The sequence below is a fragment of the Astyanax mexicanus genome, chromosome 1 (genome assembly GCF_023375975.1).
Source record: "Astyanax mexicanus isolate ESR-SI-001 chromosome 1, AstMex3_surface, whole genome shotgun sequence".
In the NCBI taxonomy this organism is placed as follows: domain Eukaryota; kingdom Metazoa; phylum Chordata; class Actinopteri; order Characiformes; family Acestrorhamphidae; genus Astyanax; species Astyanax mexicanus.
Window position 1 is genome coordinate 57233389 of NC_064408.1, and position 14446 is coordinate 57247834.

A 14446-nucleotide genomic window follows, 5' to 3' on the forward strand; every position below is an offset into this window, starting at 1 on the left:
GGAGTTTCTTAAAGATAGCGAGAGATTCTCCTGATCTGGTAGTGGAAGGTCAGGAGAATCTCTCGCTATCTTTAAGAAACTCCTGAAGACAGAGCTCTTCAAAGAGCACTTACTCTCTTAAACACCTCTAACACACTAACTACTTCTATCCTCATTTCCTTCTTCCTCTCCTTCACTCCTCTATCCTATTATTCCCCTTTATTTATCCTAAGGAAAGCAAGCCACACCCCCACCAGTGACACTTTTACATCAGGGGTTCTCAAACCTTTTGCCGCTGAAAAAATCTACCTAAGGTTAAATAAATATTAATACATTCCAGCTGTTAAACACTCCAGTAATTAAAATGTGTGGGCCAAGGACTGCTGGACCCAATTTAATACCACACCTGGTCCATACAAATTTAAGCTGTTCTCAGTACAAAATAAGAAAATGAAACCCTCACACATGGCAGTCCATTAGTATTGAATTCAGTGTGTAAAACAGCATTAATATTGAAAACTTGAGGTTTTAATTTTAAAGCGTGAATAGTCATTTAGGGACAATAAACACATCTGACTCCTATTAAAACTTTTTGAAACAATTATGACCCAAGGACTGAGTCAAGAACTACATATTTCACATTAAACAACTTTGGTTTTGTTTAATTATGCAGACATTCTATATTCCTATTCAATATTGAACTTTGGTAACAACATTAGTGCAAAAACACAGACGTAAAGCAAGATCTAATTTGATATAACATTTTGGTGCTTTTATTAAAGACTGGAACAGAGAAACAGGATATTACTGTCCTGATTTAAGGACAAAATGCAGCTTTATAGTAACATTGATGGCAAGATTAACAAAATCCATACATTCAACAACAAATGCTAATATGGGTAACACTAAACATGTTACCCAGTGTTTCCTTGGTGATGGAACAAATTACATTTCACTTGCTTAAAGAGGGATTAAATTTACAGAAGTTATGAATATCAGAATATTAGAAAACAAATGATACATGCAGTCAACACTACTGCACTTCCATGTTAGTAGTGCTTAGAGCTGAGTTACAAATATTAGACTAATAAATAAAAAAACATTAAATTAACATAAGTATTCAGCAGTCTAAAATACAAATGTAGGTTTAAAAAATTATTAGCAACAATTCCTTTATAAAAAAATACACATTGGTTCCTTTTATGACTTATACCACATTTGAGGTAATAAAATTAAACATGAAAATCTCAATAAGAAACAAAATTATACAACTTTGGAATGTGTGCCAGTAGATTTTCAACCACCTGCATATTTGTTGACAGTAATGTGAGCTGAAATCACGTTTCATGCTTTACTGCTCCAAACCATGCCTTGAGTATTTCACCACTTACAGTGCCGTAAAAAGAGTCAAAGACTACTCTTTTATTTAATTTCCTTTCAAAACAGCAAGTAAGTGCCTCTTATTTAATTTCAATGTCAACAAAAAAGATAAAGACACCAAAACAACTAAATATAAATTAAATGATTCTGTAATTAAAATGCCCAACTTTTAGCAAAGTGTCCCTTCTATTACAGTGGCTTGCATTTAGTAATAAAAATTTTAAATTCCTAGCACATGGAGTTCTTGGCTGTTTGTTGTGAGAACATAAGCAGGTTCTACAGTGTTAATTTAATCATAAACACCTTCAAAGAAATGAATGAACTTGAATGTTAATGCACGACTAGAAATTAAATAATTCCAGGGTGGTCTCTGACTTTTGCAGAGCCATAAAAAAACCTCTTAATATCTCTCACAAATTCAGGAGTACACAGAGTTAATACATCATTTAGGTTCGTGTTTAAGTGCACAAAAATATTTATTTATAATGACCATGTTTTGTATTTCTTCAGATCTAAAAATTGTGTGCTCTGATTTAAAGAAACCTGGGAGTAAAGTGCTTTTTGCCAGCACTACTTTGTGCTTTCATTTGTTAAATGTCTTTGTCCTGCTGCAGAGTTTGTATTTGCTGCTACATACTGTAATCATTGTCATTATTCTCAGTCTCAGTCATGTTGTCTCCTGATTTCTCATAAAACACAATCCAATATGATTATTTATTATACTAAAAGTGTTCAATGGCAAAACATCCTTAAAATGATGACCGTTTTTGTGCCCCATAAATCAAAAATAAATACATAATCTTGCGAGTAAGGCTGGGTCTCAAAATTATAAACTTTTATAGCATTGCCTCACACACAGGTACTACAATACTACTGATTATAATGATGCAATTTCAATACCTACACAGCAAAAATTAAATGACGTAATGACTACCATTAAAGCTACATGCTTTATAGAAGAATTAAATAATCTTGATTATAAAAATAAATACCTAGATCAGGGTTCTTTAATTCTCGCAATTTTGTGAGTTCTCCCCTGAACCTGTTTTGTTTAGCATGGTTTAAACTACATGGTTAGTCACTGAGTTAGTACAGCTAATGTCATTATGTGATGTAAGTACTCAAAAAAAATTAAGTTTATTAGCAAAATGGAACAAAGCAATCAAACAAAAACAATTTGAACAGCTTAACATACAGAACTAGTGGTTTCTCCAAATTCGACACAAAATGATACTTTTATTGATTACTACAGACTCAGAATTGTCTGAGTGCTGTGCAGAGCACACATTTGCTTGGGGACCTGCTCCTTACATTGTGTAAAGCCAGACACTTGCTTCAGGTAACACTGTTTGACTATATCTTCTTGGGTTCTTGGCCAATTGTCATCTTTAAATCTCAACAGTTTGTTTCACGGCTTTACAGCACATCATTACCTCAGTGGAGTGATAAAATTTAACTGAATGTTCTGGGTATGTATGGATCAGTGTGTTATGTCTGGAAGAAGAAGAAAAATGAAGCATATACTGAAAGGAATAGACTGCTTTCTTAGGAACACTGCCTGAAGTTGGTATCTGCCTGTGCATCACATTTGCAGCAGATTCAGAAGGGTGCTAGATTACATACTAAAGACATGAAGAGGTAAGTAATTCTGAGAATGTAGCAGTCGTTAAAAGTGTTGAATTTGGAGGAACCTTTATTTAAATGTTACATTGTTTGTGTTGAGCTATTTAAACTGCTCTTGTTTGATATATTTACTCCCAAAAGTTCAAAGTTTGGTAAAAACATTTGAGAGCCAGTAAACGCACCCATTACAGCACCTAAGACACATACGCTGCATCACTTTTCAGTTTCTAATTTTCACTTTAGAAAGCCTAGAATCAGTATATGTTTAAAAAAATTATTGATACCCAGCCCTACATATGAGTATACACTACATTGACAAAAATATTCGCTCACCAATCTAAATCATTGAGCTCAGGTTCCAACATCTTCCATGGCCCCAGGTGTATAAAACCAAGCACCTAGCATAGCTGCTTCAACAAATATTAGTGTAGGGATGGGTCGCGCTCAGGAGCTCAGTAAATTCCAGCATGGTACTGTGATAGGCTGCAGCACCTGTACAACAAGTCCAGTTGTAAAATTTCCTCACAACTAAATATTTCACAGTCAAATTTCAGTGATATTATAACAAAGTGTAAGTTACTGGGCACAAAAGCAGCTCTGAAAGCAGGCCTTCAGACTTTATGTGGCCTTTAGATTAGCTTAAGAACAGTGGAGCATAGAGAGCTTTATGGACTGGGTTTCCATGGCCAAGCTGCTCCATCCAAGCCTCAAATCACCAAACACAATGCAGGTGAGGGGATACTTTTGGCAATTTAGTGCACACTGACTGTTAACACTAATTCTCAAACTATCAAAATATTACAACAGGTATGCCCACTATGTACACTATCAGCCTTAAGACACTGTAAAATAAAATTAATATATTAGTTAAAATAAGACTTAGCTATCTATGTAAACTGAACACTCTGCAGAAACTTTTGAACGCATAGTTCCAGTGTATGCGCTAATTTTAAATCCTAGGTTCGGTCCACAAAAAAAATCACAAATCATAGTACAGATTTTCTCTCCTGTCAGCTGTAATATTTCACTGTCCAAACAAGGTTTTGAACAAATTTGACTTCTTATATACATTAGTACTCTACATACTAATGTTCACAGTGTTGTAAACCTTTGTGAGCTAACTGCAATGACTAGTGAATCATTTAACCTATAAATTGTACAGAATGTAGTGTCCAACATCATTATGGGAGTACTGCAATGTGTTGTAAATGTAATTAGCATGTTAATGCAAGGCGGGTTGTCTGCTGATCTAAAAAAAAATGTGTTGAACTTTACTAAGATGTTAACTTCATTATGGGTGTCTTTAAAAACATAGCATGTGCTGAAACCTCATGAATGTCTTATGAAATTACAGTACAGCAAGAAAAATAAATAAAAAGAAACAATTTCAAGTAACCTCAGGAAAGCTTGTGATGGTAGAGGGCTCCTTGCAGTTGTGCTGCAGAGTCACTGCTGTTTAAGTGGGCTTACAGTGATGTCTCACGTGATAAACTTGACGAGGACTCCACCCTTACCCCATTGGTTACCTTCTCAGAAGGGCACTCTGTTGGAACCTTAAAGAGCAAAATTCAAATTATTATTTTTTGTTAAGATCTTACACTCACAAGGTTAAAAGAAGTGTAAATCTAGTGTATAAATATGAACATTTTTAATACTAGGTTACATGAACAGGAGCTGTTACATTCTTATTCCACTAGATGGTGCTAAAAGCCTTAATTTTCCTTTCTGGAGAGACCAATGGATTCTCAAAAAGAACAAAATTGTACTTCTGTGCACATTCATACAAGTGCTTAAAAGTGACATTACTTAAAGAGGCAATGGTTCAACAACATTACATATACAAAATTTATCATGATAGGCCTAAATGTAAAATAGCAAATGAAACAATTAAACACACTCCTTTTCAAATACCACAACAAGGCAATTTTTGGCAAGTATATATACAATAGTTCAATAAGCTGGCAGCCTGCTGTAAACTGTAGACATCAGAGGAGAACGTTAATATTCCAACACCTGCAACTGCCACATTAAACAAACACTCAGGTCTCAATGAGTGTGTGTGTCCTTTTGATTACTAAAGAAAAAGGTCCGTTAAATAATAAAAAAACCTAACCCTGGTGGGACAGACAGTAAGGCTTTAGAACTATTGTATTTGTGGTTTGATAGTGCAACATTTCTGCTATAACTTACAATTAGTTGCCACTGTAAATCATTTTAGAAGAGAGCAATATCATTTGTGGGTATAATACAATTTGCATATGCATGGTAGAATAAGGTTGCTTTGCATACTTTGCAGTTCAATTTTATGAATGTGATATCATAATGCTTAGCATACTATAAATCTTGAAACATTTACAAATTACAACTAAATATAGTTCTGTCATCCTGATTATATTGTATATGTTTGTGATTCTTACAGCAATCAGCTTTCCTGTATTGTTAGGCAGGCTGCTATAGTCTGTTTAAGTAAACTATTCCTCGATCACACTCTACGTGTGTGAATGTCCATGTTACATACATTGGTGTGAACAAATGTTTGCCCTCTTCATGATTTCTTATTTTATTGCATATTTGTCACTCTTAAATGTTTCAGATCATCAAGCTAATTTAAAAATTAGTCAAAGACTAAAACACTTTTTCAAACAGGGCCATGTAGGTATGTTTTTTCTCCCTTAATAATAAAAACCTTTAAAACAGCAGTTTGTGTTTATTTGTGTTGTTTTTTGCTAATATTTACATTTGTTTGATGATCTGAAACATTTAAGAGTGACAAACATGCAAAAAATATAGAAATCATGAAGGGGCAAACACTTTCACACCACTTTATATTACACACACATTTGAGAGCTGAGACATCCTCAATAATGGACAGGGAGCAATTGCAGCATAATAGTGAGTGAGTTTACTTAAACTGCCAACACACTATACATTTGAAAGTGATATCTCTAAAAAAAACTATGATAAATCAAAAGACTTGATGAGATTTTTGTGAAAATATGCATCCTTCATAGAAAAAGAAGAAAAATCACAGAAGAAAAAAAAATATGATTACAGTAATCCTGTTTAGGCAAAGTTATGAATGTAAAGTACCATACGGTTTTTGTTTTAATATAAATGTTATTTACCTTTTAAATATGATTGTTAAAGAAAATTGTAAGTAAATATGGTACTTTTATAAGAAAAAATACCAAATTTGTAACTTTTGAATTTGTGATTTTTGTTGTGTGCCAGTCAGCATACCACAAACACTTTAAAAAAATGGCCTCCCAAATCCAACAAAATATATACTACTGCATTAACCTAAATGTAAGGACTATTCTTACCGGTTGACTTTTGCTGCCCATATTGGCTCCATGTCTTTTAAGCTCTGACTTTATTAATGCTGAAAACAAAAATATAAAGAGTTTATCATACAAAAGTTACATCAGTGTGTGATATATGCTCAACATAATATATTGTACACACAAAAATTGTTTATAGTAGTGAAGGGCATGATGACATTAGGCAACCCGTAGCATTAGGCATTATCACACTCTAAAAAACAGAGGTACGATACGAGTACTTTTTTGTACTCGAAGGTACACTCTTTATAATTGTACCCTCAAAGGTACAATATTGGTCTTTACGGGGTCAGATTTGTTCCCTCTGAAGTACAAAGTCATTTCTAACAGCAATAAGTACAAATTTGTACCATTTAACCAGCCAAAGGGTACATTCAGTATTCTGCATCACTGTACTAATGAACAATATATATTTAAATAGCACATTTTTTATTTGAAAGCCAGACAATTTTGTATCATCAAGTTTTTGAGCCATATTTAGTTGATGATAATGTTTATAATCTTTATAATCTATACTGGCACAAAAACCATGGGTACAAAAAAGGACTTTCACTGAAAGGTACTTTTTTGTGCCTCAATATAAGGTACAGCCCCAGCGACAAGCTTTGTACTCTTTTAAGTACAAATCTGTACTTATATTTCTTACAGTGCACCATAGACTACAGCCCTTGTATTTTCAATTGTCAATGATTCTATATAAGCTTGTGCATTAAAAAAGTTTAATTGTATATTGTATATATTGTATTATAATACATGATCTACAAAAAGGACCAAAAATGCCACAGTAAAGATGAATATTGTCGCATTACCCAGCTATAGTTTAGTTACCTTAAAATATAACAATTTCTCATGAAAAACAAAGAAAAAGTACCTGTTAGAATGATGCCACCAAATATCCAGGCACATATGAAGATGTTTCCAACTAGCGGCTTGTAGTCTGAGGTAAGCTTTCCTTGAATTAAAGTAAAAACAATTCCAAATACCTAAAGTTTGTACAATCAAAAAAACAAACAAACAGTTTAATCCAGCACAGACATCAGTGGCCAATAGAAATCCAGAATCTCTTTATTAAAATAAATGCAAAAACATGCTGCCTAAGAGAGCCATGGCTGTCGGGTACCTGGGTGTGTATGAAAATTTTCCCAGCCAGTTTAAAAAAAAAGTGTGACAGCAACAGATAGGTTGAGTATTTACATAAAGCTACTAAAGGTGCTGTTCATCTTACCTGAGCAAATGCATTAAGAAGACCAGATGAAGTGCCCTCTGATTCAGGATACGTTATTTCCACACCAAATTCAAAGCCAATTGGCAGGTAGCCAGTCATAAAAAAACTTTAAAACAGAATAAAACATTATGATGTCTTCTTCTACAACAAACAGGAATAACAACAGGACAGTGAGTTCAATATATTAGAGATTATTTGTAACATAGATGTGTATATGCATGCGTGTTTGTTAGAAGGGTATTGTTTAAAGTCACCTTTTAAATGTTCTATGCTTATTTAAATAACAACATTTCTCACAGATATAATGACTTTGTTCTCAATCGTGTTTTTGGTGTAGGCTTCATGATTTCTCCTCCATACATACCAATAATCCCTAGGCCCACACAGTTCCAGTTTTTGGTCATCGCTCCACAGAACTGAATTTAAAACCTCTGTGGAGCGATGAATAAAAACTGGAATTTTTATGGTATATTTGGATCTGAGTATGTAATGAAGCTAAGAAAAGTATACAATACAAGTTTTATCATGATTTATCTGATATTTGAACTCTAAAATACAATAAATTTCCTTTAATAACAATGAAAGAATATTTACAAACAATTAATTCAACTCATTGTTTTAAAGTGCTTACAAAAACCAACAACAACATACCCCAGTGCTCCAGCAGTAAAGAAAACCACAAGCAGGTATCCTGAATCTAAAGTGAATGTGAACACCAACATTCCAATAAAGGACAGGACATACACGACCAGCGTAGTCACTCTAAACAGGAAAAAAAAACGCTTATTACCATACATTCCACTGGTACTGATGTCAATACCTAAACTCTTTGACTTCACTTCACTAATTAACATACCACACAAACTAACATTAAAGAAAAAATACAATACTCATTACTATTAATACATCTGAATGGAACCCTTTTAATGGTATTAACTGTAACATAAGTAATCCTCTTTGTGAAGTTAATGAATGCATCATTGGCTTTCTATTCTAACTGGCAAACACTGTGGTCTAATTTGTGTCACCTGCTTAAGATCATTTTTGTAACATATGTAAGATTAACTTGTGATTAGAGACTGCCCAAATGTTACATGAACAAAAAATAGGTTGTACATAAACCTCAATACATATGCATGAAAAAACAGTTCTCGCCAAAATTAAGAATAATAAATAAAAACAACTTATGCACATGATAATGTACCTATTTATTTAATGCAAATTTTAAAATCTATCAATTTTCTTCTGTGAGGAACACAAACATACTTGTAGGTTTTGGTATGATCCAGCCACAGTCCACAAAGAATGGAGCCCACCATTCCAGCCACTACCAGGGTTAGACCTATTCTACCAGCATTCAACTCCTCTCCCTGAAAGAAGAAATTTAGTACTTTATGGGTGATATCTGTTAACATTCGGTTTTACTAATCTAGAGAATCTGGATTTTTATAGATATGCTGGTTTAAAGTAATCTGACTATGCAATATGGTAACAGTATGTAATAGGTATGTGGGTATGTGATGTCACACGGTAAGCACACTTAAGGGTTTTAGGTATGGTGGCATAGCCCTTAAATTTCAGTGTCAGTAAGTCACTTAGTCCAGCAAGACTGTCTGGCCTGCAGATTGCACACAGAGAGCTGTTTGTCTATCAGCTTCTCAACAAACTCTGCCTCTCTCATGAGTACCAGGCATGCGTGAAAAAGTGGCTATTGAACTACAAGTTCAGACAACTGAGTTCAGACAATAAATCTGTGCCCAGACTCATCTACTAATGCCAGCATATATCCCTCAAACAGGACTTCATATCTGAGCTTCTTTAACATGTGTGCATTTACATTTACATTTGCATGATTAGGCACTGAGGTAAGCAAATGTTTACTCACTTCATAATGTGCAATAATCATCTGATTGAGGAGTGTAGACACTGAATAAAATGATCCTGTCATGATGCCTGAAAAAAATAGTCTTCAACATTAATCTTCCAGATGATAGTAAACCACAAGTAAACAACAGCATAGAATTAGTAATAAATATAGTATAACCTAAAGGCATTAATGTCAAGTATCCCATGCAGTGATACTCTTAAAAATCTGTACAATAGTTAGCAAGCACGGCAGCTGATATCTCACCATAACTTAGCAGGAGCAAAATAAAGGGCTTGTTCCTGAAGAGGTTAATGATGGACTTCTTGTATGAATAGTCTTCTGTTGGGCTTGTGGGGAGAATGGCTTGTGCCTGACTGGGTGGCAGTGGAGGTCTGTCCTGAATAACTGAGACAGAGGAAGAACATTATAGAATAGAGCTTGAATATTGCTTAATGGTTTGTCTGTCTGTTAGATCTATGTTACATTTAGAATCACCTGTCAAACCGAGTTTTACTTGAATTATTTATTCAACACCTTGAGAAACAACAAAATGTTTTATTCAGTATTTTGAAAAATGCTGGACGGGTCTATAGTAAATACATTGTAATTATTGTAAATGTTTGTTTTGTCACTACTACAGGATAAGACTGCTTTTTAAATGCCTTGTGGACAGTCATTTCTAAAGAAAGCATTGTTTATCATTCTGGACATTCTGGATACGTTTCATTGTACAAGGATCGTATTGTATGTAATGTCTTTTATAACGTGACAATATGCAAAATGTTATAATATGTTCAGGTGAACCCCATAAATTATGACAGTCTTACTGTCTATAGCTGCTGTCACACAACATTCTCTGAAAGTGTTTGGAATACATCATTTTATATTGACTTCCATTAAAAGTTAAGAATTGTCTGTATCCTTTTGTTGGACATGTTTATCAACACCAATCATATACTTATCTGCAGCCAAATTTGATTTATACAATACCAGTCAAAAGTTTGGACACACCCCTCTCATTTAATATTAATTAATACTGAAGACATGAAAACTACAACACATATGACATTATGAAGTAAACAAAAAAAAATGTTAAACAAGCCACAATATGTTTAATACTTTAGATTCTTTAAAGTAGAACCTATTGCTTTTATGCCAACTTTGCCCAAACTTGACATTAATCTCTGTCAACTTCATAAGGTAGAACCTGGAATGGTTCTCCAACTGTCTTAAAGGTGTTCTAGAGGTGTTATTGATTTTAGTTTTTTAAGCAGTAGTGCACACAGATGTCTCTGCAGCAAGTTAGTTATATTGTTCTCTCCAACAGGTCAGGGCAAATTAAACAGCTCATTTTACAGATTTTAAAACAGGTTTTAAAGAACAGGAAATGATTAGACTGAACTGGGCAAGGTTCCCAATACACTTTCTATCTCACACTGTAACTCCTTGGACTAGAAATGCAACTCACTTCATCATGTTGATATCTATATCTACATGCTTCTGCTACAAATGTTTACATGTTATTACACAAACAGTGCAGGCCTTGGCAAATGTATAATTTTCACATGGTTCTGCAATATCGAATTGCCTCTGCTATTTTGACTACTATTTTAATCACTCTTGCAACATATCGTTACAACTTGTTCAATCTTTAAAGAGCCCTTACCGATGACTGTTAAAATAAAGAGCAGAGTTGAGACAGCTGCTGTTCCATAAAACATGATGCTTATGTTGTGGCTCATGAGCTGTTTATCTTCTGGAGTGTTTGGAACCAGCACAGGTGGAAGCAGGAACCCAATGGCAACACCCAGCTGAGAGAGAGGAAGAGAGAGAGTTTATAAAAGTTCTTAAACTGTGGGAGCTGTCAAGCAGACTCTTATTTACACACACATTACATATCACTGTATCTAACAAAATAACTTCTTATTATCTTCATAACAGTTACAAAGTGATGCATATTAGCTACATGGTGTAGTGAACACATCTTAAGTAATAAGTCTCAACAATACAATAATCAGATTGTGTCAATACTTACAGTTCTTCCATGTTGAAGATGTACTAATCCACTACTGAAGTCTGAAGCAGATGATGTTACTCAGAACAAACATGCTGAGACTTTGAGCACAATAAAAATGCTCCTATTTATTTAAATACGAACTGACATTTTAACATTTTAATTCTTCTATACTAATGAATATGCATTTTTGTCTTGCATGTGGTTTGTGAATGATTCAGCTATTAGTGGTGAGTGCAAGCATTACAACTAAGCCCATAGATTGTGTTTATTCTATCAAATCGGGAGCTTGATTCTATACAATTCAGCAAACATAATTAGGTCAACCAAAATAAATAAAAAAATAATTTTAGTTGACTTAATTATGAAAAAACAGGTGGGAGAATGTTGTGTTAGGAATTTTGCCCAGGACACAGTGGTGTGTTTGACTGGCTGGGAAATTAAACTGTAGTTTGCTTTAAAGTAGGAGGTGTTGTTACCTGACTGTTATACCACAAATAAATGGCCTGAGCTGAGTGATAACATGATTTGCCCTCATACTGCCTAAGAACATGTGTTTCCGTCTGCAGTAAATATAGGACACTGTGTGCATTTTAACTTGATCATGAAATCACATAGGTTCAAAGTCTGTCTAAAGATAACACATTGAATATGACAAGGACATGTGCCCACACGTGTGTTAATTTTCACTGATGAATGATAAATGATCTACAAGCCATCCCAGGTGGCACACAACCGACCTTCAACGTTGAAATGTGTTTGAAATATGGTTAAAGTAATGTTTGTTGTTGTGAAACAAAGTTTAATGTTAAATGGTTGTGTAAACATTAAACTTTTAAATGAATCAACATAATGTCCTTAATATTCAGCCTTTTGAATTAGCACTAAACATTTCATCAGCATACAATTTCAAAAAGACGGTTGGATGGAAGGACGAAGTGGTTTTCCTTCCAAAGTAAACGATTTTTAATTTGGCACCAATTCTTCACCATACCAGGGGAAATGTTCATGTTCTATTGATTTTTCTGTTTTAGTGTTTTTTAAGATCAGATGTTGAATCAGATTGGTAGTGGTGGGTAACTTTCTTTATACTCAGCTTTACTACAGTGATGTAAGTTTATTGTTAACACTCTGTTATCCAGAGGATTTTCTAGTTTTAGCGAGCTATGGTTATTAAAGGTTGAACGTATAACGTTGAAATAACGTTGTCATATCAACGTTGATTTACATTTCAAAAACACCAACTCTAACGCTGATTTAACCATAACATCAACGTTGATTCAACGTTAGGATGCCAGCTGGGATCCTGGATTTCTCGGACAGGTGGGGCCTGGATGGAGTGCAGGAGTGCTGGGAGTGCACCGGGAGGGTCTGCAACCTACCTGGTTTCCCAGCACGGCTGTGGCACAGGCGGTGGACACTTCTTTGGGCCCAAACCACACGGAGGCGATCCTAGAGGGCAGGCCGAGGATGAACACCTGCGCCACGGAGCACACGACCTGGGCCAGCATGGTGACCCAGAAGAGGTGCGGCCCGACGCTGGCGCATTTCATCCAGGCGCCCACGCAGTTCAGTCCGGCACCCAGGAGCGCCGTCACCCGCAGCCCCTTCCAGTCCAGCAGCCAGGTGGCGGGGAAGATGAGCGGCACGTAGGCCACCATGTAGACCACGGACAGCCAGTCGATCATCACGTTGGTCACGCCGTAGTACTGCGCGAAAATGTTGGCGATGATGCTGTACTGGATCCACTGGAAGGCGTTGACGAGGGAGTACAGGCTGAAGATGGTCAGCACGGCGAACCGCCGGTAGTACAGCTTGGTTGTGGGGGGCTCGCCGCGCTCGCTGGGCAGCATCGCCTCCTCCTCGTCCGGCGGGAGCTCACTGTCCGCTGCCCGCTGCCTCGAGTCCGGCGCGGTCACATGGATCACCGCGGTGTTTGTGTCTGAGAGCTCCGTGTAGTGCGTGTCTGCGGTTTTAAGAGCTGAAGCCGCCTCGCAGGCAGCAGCAGGAGCGTGCTCCTGAAGCAGCTCTCCCGCCACCATGATGCAATCAGCCTTCCCTCCCCAACATCCACACGAGGTTCATTCACCAGAAACAGCCTCCTCCTCTAACCCCCTCACACACAGCCGATCCGCTTAAGGTGCTCACTGAGACCCGCGCGCATGATCTTATCCCTGGTGAGTGTCTGCAGTGGAGCAGCGCGGCCCGAAACACCGTGTTTCACAGCGCTTCTCTTAAAATTACACTAACAAAGAGAGCACAGTGTACAGTGTAGGAGTGGCGCCACGGCGTTCAGCGGCACGCTGCTTCCGCGGGCACGACTCAACACTTCAACATCCGACTTCTCGAAGAAGGAGGTGGCGAGGCCGCAGCATCTCAGGCATTTATAGCCCAGCTCACACACACGGCCCAGCTCAGACAGGGGCGGAGCATGTCTGTAAACGAGTGGGGAAAAAAGAAAAACGATACCATGCGCGAGATAACACACTCCCTATCCCCTGACCAGCATAGGGTGCGATCTCTCGGAATGGTCAATTAAAACTGATCTGGATTTTTTAGGGTAGCAAGGACTTATTAAATGTGTTTCAATATCTTGATGAATCAAATAAACAAATGATAATTTTCTTTATTTTCACACGGCTCTGTTCAGCCAGGGGCGGACACGATACGATGCGCTGTCAATGCCTTCCGATACGGACGAGACCAAAAGAGGAAGCAGGAGGGAGGGTTACTTAGATAAATGAATACTGTATATCAGGCTCAGGTTTATGTTTTAATCAGCTATTTCATATATATACATATACATATTTACAGTTATACATATCCAAAATATAACTGATCCACATTCTATAATAGATAAAAAAAATCAATTTAATGAAATCAGCAATACAATCAGTTTAGTCCAACTTAACCTGCAGCTATAGTCATTCTATAGTCAATATAAATGGATTGAGTTGAGCTGTACACACGACCATATGGTACTTCCCTGACACTAATCCTTTTAGACCCACAGATCT

General features: G+C 36.4%; 1 protein-coding gene across 1 annotated transcript; it reads right to left on the reverse strand.

The window, feature by feature from the left end:
- Window positions 1–726: 726 nt before the first annotated feature.
- flvcr1 (FLVCR heme transporter 1) lies at window positions 727–13867 on the reverse strand. Its single transcript, XM_007245478.4, has 10 exons — window positions 12812–13867; window positions 11082–11226; window positions 9680–9820; window positions 9434–9501; window positions 8815–8918; window positions 8200–8310; window positions 7549–7654; window positions 7195–7306; window positions 6306–6364; window positions 727–4535 (listed from the first exon to the last, which is right to left on the reverse strand). The coding sequence occupies exons 1-10, from the start codon at window positions 13469–13471 to the stop codon at window positions 4449–4451; spliced, it is 1593 nt and encodes a 530-aa protein (XP_007245540.3). The 5' UTR covers window positions 13472–13867; the 3' UTR covers window positions 727–4448.
- Between the last annotated feature and the right edge of the window lie 579 nt (window positions 13868–14446).